Below are 9,248 nucleotides of genomic sequence, written 5' to 3' on the forward strand. Positions count from 1 at the left end.
TTCACGTGCATTTGGGAAAAAAAAAAACCTTAAGACTTAAGAGCTTTTTCTTAGTTAATTATGTAGTATTCTTTTTCTAAAGGACAGTTTAGTATTTTAAACTATTTTTCCGACCAATCTTAGTTTCATCAAATGTTACAAATATAATTAGTTTTGTATTATCTAGTTCAGTCCAGTCTTGTTCCATGAGTGTGTTCAGCATGCAGCGTTTGGGAGTTTTTGCTTCTAGCTTTCAAGAAAACGTTAGTAAAAAGGAAAAAATTCCGTTCGGCAACAGAAGCATTTAGCTTTTAAACTAAACAAAACGCTCCAAAATCAAAAGCTACATGGAGTAGCTTTCAACAAAACGCTTCAAAATTAAACGTTATCAGTTACCCACTACCAGCTAATTTTGTCGAACACGCCTATCTAATCTATGTACCAAACATTACCTAAACGACATCATTTCTGTCTCAAGAAAATAAACGTAATGGCTTCCCGTTAGATAAATATGTATTTAGTTGAGACATCTTATGCTTCAATTGAACGGACTTGTGTTTGGATACTTTTATTTTTGTATTGTTTAATAAGGTGATAATCATATAACTCAGTAATATGATTATGAGAAATATAGTGAAATAACCATTTTTTGGATTTATCTAAATGGCCAACATGTTCTAAGTATTACATTTGCAAAATAAATTTTACCAACTAAAAATACACTTTGGATTTCAAATTAAACATTGCATACAAAAAAAAAAAAAGTAATCTGAAATTCAAGTATATTTCAGAAATCCAAAGAAAAAATCTAAATTTCAAAAAAAAAACATCGTTTTTATAGAAATCTAAAATGTATTTCGGATTTCAGAATAAACATTGCAGAAAAAAAAATCTAAAATTTTAAAGGGCATTTTCAAAATCCAAAGAACAAATCTAATATTTCAATTAAAAAAATTGTCATTTACTAAAATCTACAGAAAAATAAATAAACATATCAAAAAAGAAATAGGTTTGATATGTATTAAAAAAATTATAAATAAACATACTAAAAATGAAATATCTATGATATAATTATAAAAAGTCGTTATGCTGTTAGAAAAACAAATGACACTAAACATTACGGATTTAAGAGGTTAAAGAAAATTATAAATAATTTGGTACAAATTATTTAAAAAAAAAAATACATATTATATATCATCGAAAATCCAAGCATCCCTATTTCGAAACTGTTGGTTATATGGAAAATGGATAAAACTTGGATCACTAATTTTCCTAATCTGTGGTCATTTTTGTGCTTATCCTTTAATAAATAAACACAGTTTTGTGTTGATAGAAAAAACGTGTTTAAAAATAGTTTGAAATAATAATAAGTTGATACTAATAATGATTACAACAAATTTTTATGTATGTTTGCAGTTGTTTAAACATAAATCATATTCTAGTTCTAGCTAATAAAATTATTAGTTTTATTTTCAAGCGTATGATCAAAATGATATTTTACCTTTTTCACATTCTATGAAATCATCAACAAAGATTGTTGATTAAATTTCAACAACCACTTTGCTTTAATTTCTATATTTCCTTTGAAGAAACAAAAAACCATTCCACTCCATGTGCTACGTTCATTATTCATGCCCAAAATCGTTTAAAGCAAAACTAGTCTTTATCTAACAAAAACTCACTATCATGTCAAAATCATCAAAGACCTAAGTAAGAAAAATATAAACATGGTCAACTATGTTTTTTTTTACACAAATGGCAAAAGTAAAACCTAAAACCACATTAATTAATTTATGCAAATTCTGTATCATACCAAATTAACCTCACAATTCACAAATGAAACCTTGTTAGCATATCCAAAATTTGGCTTACAAATAAAGAATGTTAGTATAACATATTTTACTTAAAGAACCTCACCATAACTATATTCTCTTGAATTAAGTGAACCAAAAGTAACTCCACATCGCTTTGTGTTGATAGATTCATAATACTTTTCTTCCCCATAAATTCGCCTAAAATTACCAAACAAAAACAAATTAACAGAACAGAACAGAACATAACTAAACTGAACAAACATAGGACATACGCGATATCAACCAAGGTTTCTGATTTTGTCACGGCTTTTCCTTCCGGAAGCTCCAATGAAGTATAATGCATTATCATCTCTTTCAATGTGTACTTCGTGCTTTTGATATCATGATCCCATAAAATGCTCTGAAACCCGGAAAAAAAAATTGCTAACTAAATCTTTTATTTTTTATGAAATTGAAATTGTTTCATACAGTATATACCTTCCTAACATACTCTCTTTTCACTTCTTCAAATGGTGTTCCTTGAGGACTGAAAATCGAAGCATTCCAAAGTGCACCTCTAGCAACCATCACAGACGAAGCACCTATTATAAACAAATTCATATTCTAATAATTTAATAATTTTTTCAATAATGTGAAAAAGTAAAAATCATATAATAAGTTATTATTACCATTTACCTGTAACAGCTCGGATGTTGTGAAAATCTTGATATTGGAATACATCACCATTTGCAATGACTGGAATAGAAAGAGCATCTACAACATGTGCAATTTCACTCCAATTTGCAGGATCTCTTGGTCTGTCTGAAACTTTTCTGCAATTCACTTAACAAAAAACATGCATCATCTTTTAATTAATGTTAGGGCATTAATTGTTGTATGGATAAAGTGTTGAGCATGATTAATGATGTATTTTGTATAAATTATTACCTTCCATGAACAGCAACAGCAGAAACCCCAGTTTTTTCAATTCTTCTGGCCAATTCTACAGTGTCTTGAGTTGAATTCAGTAGGCGTATTTTGCATGTTACTGGTATGCACAGATTCCTTTTTAACATTGTCAAAATCTGCATTACAAATTAAAGTTTTTTAAGGATCAGCTATAAAAATAAAATAAATGAAATTCAGGGAATTGCATGTCTTCTTGAATACATCATGAATGAGGTCAGGTTTAGTCAATAAAGCTGCTCCCATTCCTCCACTAATAGAGAATGCCTTGGGGCAACCCATGTTCACATCTATAGCTGCAACATCTTTACACCTGATTCAAATTTCAAGACACACAAGATAATTTACATTCAATTGAAAAGATTTAAAAAAAGAATTTCTTAAGATCCAAGTTTTAGAATATTGCATAAGATATAGAAACTTACACTAACTCTGCAGCCTTTAAAGCCCTAACTGCATCTGAAGTGCCCATTTGAAATACCACCTGATTTCTTTCTTGCTCACAGGTTCTAAAAACAACATTCTTTGTACTCTTCTCCACTATATCAGTGCTACCAATAACATCTAGCATGTATAAACAAACTTGAGGTGTCAGTAAATGGAGGGAGAAAAAAGAAAAACAATGTTGTATTAATGCAATTATAAACTACCATTTATGCAGCGTTCACATTTGAGTAGTTTATGATCAATAATCTCCTCTCCATATGTAATGTCTGCACCATATTGAGCTGCCAGTAATCTGAATGGTAATGTCCCCTGACAGAAGAACAAATTTGTGTAACTCGACCTCTAATAAGTCTTAAACATGAACGTAAAAGCAATTTGATCTTAGCACAACCTGGTGCTTTTCAAATGTGAAATCGATATAATTAAATGGTTGAAATTCAACACCGGTAACTTCTCATTTCTAATGCTTGTTATAATGTTCAGTTCCCCTTGGTTAACTTTTCTCATAAGTTTAAAATCGGTAAAACCTTTGAGGTTGAACTCAACTAGAATGAAACCTAAGTATATTTTCTTTTCAATCCTCTAGGAAGAACAATATCAACTGCGAATACTGGAAATGTTATCATTTACAAAAACTAAACCCTAGGAAGATATAAAAGGACGAATCATATAAAATGAACAACAGTAGAGTTGAAAGAAAGGACTTACAACTCGAACCATTGGAGCAAGAACAAGTTTATTCCTGTACTCCATCTTCTTCGTAGAATCGCACGTCGCCACTCGATTGGTCTGAAGTCAAAGACAGATTCTGATCAGAGTCCGCCGGGTCAAAACTGCTGACCGATTTCATGGGCGTAACTGTATCATCAATCATGTATGGAACAGATTGGGCCCAATTGTTAAATGGAAAAGCCCAGTTATTAGATATTTATATTTATTTAATTATTTACTACACAGAAAATAGTAATTATTTAATTTATAGTTTTGTTTTTATATTATATAATAACATTCAGAATTTTGGTAGCATACACATGTTTATAAGCTTTGTTTTGAAAATCATATAATTATGTCAATAATTATTGTGATCAATACATGTGTCTTATAGTAGCGTAAGTAATTATATTGATATGGTTTTGTATTTGCATCCAAACGTTTATGTCGTTGAGTGATTAAACATCTTAAATAATTAAAAGTTTGTATCACATATAAACAAAATTGAAAGTTGAATGAATATTAATAAGATTTTGAAATGTTTTTCACATGAAAATCAGGGACAAGAGGAATTAACTTTTGTTATCTATTTACAAGTAACTTTTTGGTAATTGATTGAGCAATATTGAACATAAGATTTGAATTAAAAACGTCAATTCTTTAATTAAATAGTCTCATCTACTTAGACAATGTCTATGAAAACTTAAGTTTTCAAAGCTTTACTTGTGAGAGTAGACTACGAGCACAAATATGACATCTATTATTGTACAAAACTTATATAACAAGCATTAGTTAATAATATACTAAAATGTTAGGTATAACATAATACTACTGCTTGTATTGTATATTGATCATAATAAAGTAAGTTCAAATACATTAGAAGAATATTATAATTTCATCGATTGACTCATATAGGAAAAAGTCAAAAAACTAGTTTGAAAAAAAAAAATCAAACGCAATTTGACCAAAATCAGTTTTATTATTGTTCAGATTAACCGGTTCAAATCGGATGTCAATTTTAAGCAAAATGTTCCTAACAAAAAGTAAACCGGACTACAAAATCTTCTACCAATGTAATTTTAACCGATAAAAATATTTTAAAATTTAATTAAAATATCTAATTAATTTTAGCATCCCTTTAATTAACCTCTCAAACAACGTTTAGCAAGAGATATAAGGTGAAGAATATTAAAAGATTTGGGAGCATAATTAACCTCTCAAACAACGTTTAGCAAGAGATATAAAGTGAAGAATATTGAAAGATTTGGGAGCATATATTATTGATTGGTTCAAGAAACAGAAAAGACCTCCCCCAAAGGAAGACAAAAGGGTAGCCATGCCCACCCTTCAACGTCACACAAATTATTTCCATTGTTAGCCAATGACCAATGTCATCTTTAAAGCCATATGCCCCACATATCACCTTTTCTCTATCTTATAACGATGAAAACCAAAAATATTATGTTTTATATATGTGAGATTTGTATCTTGGTTCTTGATCAACTCTATTTTAGAATGTCTCGAATCAAATAATCATCCTTGAATCATAAAAAAATTGATGTTAATAATATATGATTTGTTTATCTATAAAATATGATTTAACCAACGGATTACCATACTTAGTGCTTAAAAAGCACTTAATTTTTAACAATTGAGCAATGGTCACAACTCTAGTAAGTTTTCTTTTACCCTTCTAACTTGTTCTATCTTAATTCAGATATAATCTCCCTAATTTAATAAATGAAACATTTTGCCATATAAAGTTTGGGGTAGTGGTGCGGTTCAGAACCGCGATTTTGTTACCGTGGCACATGAACACTGCCCCCGGGTGCGGTCAGGGTGCGGTTCAGGCCGCATTGTGGCACCTTTTGGCCGCGCAATTTGATTAGTCCATGATCTTTTGACCGTTTCAACTTTTAATGGTCATTTTTTCGATTTTTTTTAAACTAACACTATATATACATATCATTTTTTTTTACAAAAGTCTCATTCAAATTTTTTTAATTTTTTACAATCTTTTTCTCAAATCCTCCTAAAATGTCTTCTTAAAAAAGGTCTACCAACAAAAAAAACACCCACTAGAAACACCACAACCCCAAGACCTTCATATGATCAACAAATTTATTCACCTAGGTATTATCACTATGACATTATGCTTCCGTATTTTTCACAAAAAATCTCACAACCACAACGACCAACACAACAACTACCACAAACACAACCACAACCACAACCTGACCTAGATTTTAATCAATTTGATTTTTTTTTGTCTCAACCTGAGTTTGTTTAACAATCACAATCACGAACAGTCGTTCCTGATTCTGAACCGAAATTCGTTTAACAAACTCAACTCACTCGAGCAGCAAGTAAAAGAAAAGAGAAGGCGACAGCTAAAGGATGAGAACCCCTAGAAGTGTTAGTGTTGCCACAATCATTGATCGATATTTCAGAAGATGCGACGATTGAAAAAAGATATTAAAAAAAAATCACCCTTTAATCTTTGTCATTTTAATGTCATGAGTTATCTCCATTAACAGTCTGATTTTTTTTCATTTAATTTTTTTTATAAAGTCAATTCCATCTTTCAAAAACATTTCTCAGTCCATCTATCTCTCAAAACCTTACTTTACGACATAATCACCAATGATTTGTCAAGAACAGAGGATTTCAACAAGTTTATTGGTTTACTGACATGTGGATTTCTATCAGGTTTGATAATTTTGGAGTAATTAGGCTCTAAATATCCCTTGCATCAGGGCGATTTGGGGGTTTTATCCTCATTTATCTATTTTCTATATTCGTACCCTTAGTATTTTTAGTTAATTTGGCACCAATTGTGCAGAAATTGGATGGGGAGGTTGCAATCAGATTGAAATGTGATTCTTTTTTTCTTCTATACATATCATTTGCTTTGGCTTAAATTTTGATTGCTTAAATCACGTAGAAAATCAAAATTCAAAACCTACCAAATACAATTGGTTATGCAGGTGTGAACTCACTGATGTTTGTGTTGCTTGTGTAGGATCTGGTTAAGATGTTTTATGCTTCTCCTATCTCCTACAAAATCGTTGTTTTTATTCTTTTCAATTTATGTTATTGCTCTTCCTCAATGTTTTATATTATGTGGGATGTTGGGGGTAATCATGCTCGGAGAGGACATGTTTTCCAATCTTATGATGCCTTTTTTGCATCTTTTGGGCCGCTACACTTCTTTATCATGAGAAGTTTGGTTTTTGGTACCCTTTTACTGAAGCTACTCATAGCTTTCTATACATCTTTTTGGTTTCTCTCTTTTCAAATAAGCCATTTCTTTACTATTTCTACGCTCTTGAACCCAAACTTATTGGTTTTCTATTTAAATCATGTGCTCCAATTCTCAGGTTTGTTTCTGCTAAAACTGGTAGACCTCTTACGTGCACCAATTGTTTGTGAAAAGCCCTATGCGATTCATCATTGTATAGGGTTTTGAATTTTTTGGTCAGTTTTCTATTATAATTGTTTTTTAACAACTTCCTTTTCATGATAAATAGTACATCAATATTAGCTTTTTAACACCAATGAGTGGAATTATGCAATCATTGATTTCTAATTTAAATATTGAAATTTTGTTACAATGATTTGCCAAGACTAGTGATGTTGTAATTGGTGGGAATAATGATGTTGGAGCTCTAACATTCATGGCGTTTCCACCTTTACAGCTCCTGGTATCAAAAGGATGCCTGGGAATTATGTGACATTCTCAATTTCACGGTCAGAAAAGACCGATTTGTTTATGTTTTGTTTTTAAAAATCAGAATAATCTTTCAAAGAAAACGGATGCGAAATTTATTCCCAAAACAAAATATGATAAGAGTTTATCAAAACATTTCTTTAAGAAATGTATTTTCATTATCTAACAAAATCTCGGGATGTCATGTTCCGATACAGACACATAAGCAAAAACAAAACATACATTTATTTACGCTGGTGATTTACATCTCCTTTAATCTCTTAGTGAAATATGTCTTCGTATTGATAATTGTGATACAAAGAAAACTGAGTGGGTTAGGCTTGGGAGCCTGGTGAGCATATAGGGTTTTCAACCCACAATGTTATATATATATATATATATATATATATATATATATATATATATATATATATATATATATATATATATATATATATATATATGCATATAGAACTCACAAACTTAGATAATTTCACCATATAAAAACAACTTTTATCCTACCCCATCGATCCCCACAACGACACGATCTAACTCTCGTATCTAAAATTTTCCTCTTTACCTGATCCCTACTCACGGATCTAAAACTAATCTCTTCACCTGATCTATATTCCCAGATCTAAAACTAACCTCTTGATCTGATCCATACTCCCGGATCTAAAATTGTGCCCAATCCATACTCCTGAACTAAGGACAATTTACTATACCTAAATCCTGATCTGATCCATACTCCCGGATCTAATAACAAGTTTATCTTGTTTATTGACAGTATCATTCTCGAGATTCCTCTCTCAATACATGTCAATGGATTTTTAGAGTACACCGATGAACACATCGTTCACAAACACCTACAAGTTGCGAACCTACTAGTGTTCCACTGACTGTCTAGAATAGTCTGTGGTTGTCATCCCTACTCTGCTGAATGAGGGGCGTCATCATTTCGGTAAAGGTTTCACTCATTTTCCACTTGTCACCCTCATCTCAAGATCTATATCACCTCTTATCTAATTATCTAACTCATCCTTTTATCACACCAACTATCTCATCTACTCATGTTCTACCTAACATATTTGTAGATATAAAATACATATACAGTTTAACTCATTTAAAAACTATATAAAACATCCATTCCATACTCATCTCAAATAAACAACAATATATAAACACATAACACGTATTTCATAACAAATACTTCATATTTGTGTGTTATAAGAAAGTGACTACAGACTCACATAAAACATATACTTAGTACATTCAAACAATACTTGTATTAAAATCATGTTATGAAAGGGACTATACACTCACTTGATCAGAAGATGATCGGGCAACACTACGGCTTGTAGAAGTAATATTCTTCGGTGAAACTGTGATCTCTTCACACACCGGGCCTCTCGCGGGCAGAGCTTCGACTCGGAAACTCTTTGCTTCTCAGGATCTTCGGAACTTCGGGACTTGATTTGTGTCTTGGGATGATACCCGGGCTCCGGGGGGTTAAAATAGGGCTTAGAGAGAGTATCGGGAGTGGGAGAGTGATAAACTAGCAACCTAAATCGGCTGCCCTTCGATTTCTATTTCTATGGCTGATTTTATGGATTCACGTCGTGAATCTCAAATATTCACGTCGT

General features: G+C 31.3%; 1 protein-coding gene across 1 annotated transcript; it reads right to left on the bottom strand.

The window, feature by feature from the left end:
• Nucleotides 1–1,744: 1,744 nt before the first annotated feature.
• Nucleotides 1,745–4,041, bottom strand: LOC145031954 (Aldolase-type TIM barrel family protein). The gene is made up of 9 exons (XM_078980614.1): nucleotides 3,894–4,041; nucleotides 3,389–3,494; nucleotides 3,164–3,302; nucleotides 2,943–3,051; nucleotides 2,721–2,857; nucleotides 2,469–2,605; nucleotides 2,271–2,374; nucleotides 2,066–2,193; nucleotides 1,745–1,991 (listed from the first exon to the last, which is right to left on the bottom strand). The coding sequence occupies exons 1-9, from the start codon at nucleotides 3,936–3,938 to the stop codon at nucleotides 1,883–1,885; spliced, it is 1,014 nt and encodes a 337-aa protein (XP_078836740.1). The 5' UTR covers nucleotides 3,939–4,041; the 3' UTR covers nucleotides 1,745–1,882.
• Between the last annotated feature and the right edge of the window lie 5,207 nt (nucleotides 4,042–9,248).

Source organism: Lactuca saligna, chromosome 2, assembly GCF_052625555.1.
Source record: "Lactuca saligna cultivar CGN05327 chromosome 2, ASM5262555v1, whole genome shotgun sequence".
Classification (NCBI taxonomy): Eukaryota; Viridiplantae; Streptophyta; class Magnoliopsida; order Asterales; family Asteraceae; genus Lactuca; species Lactuca saligna.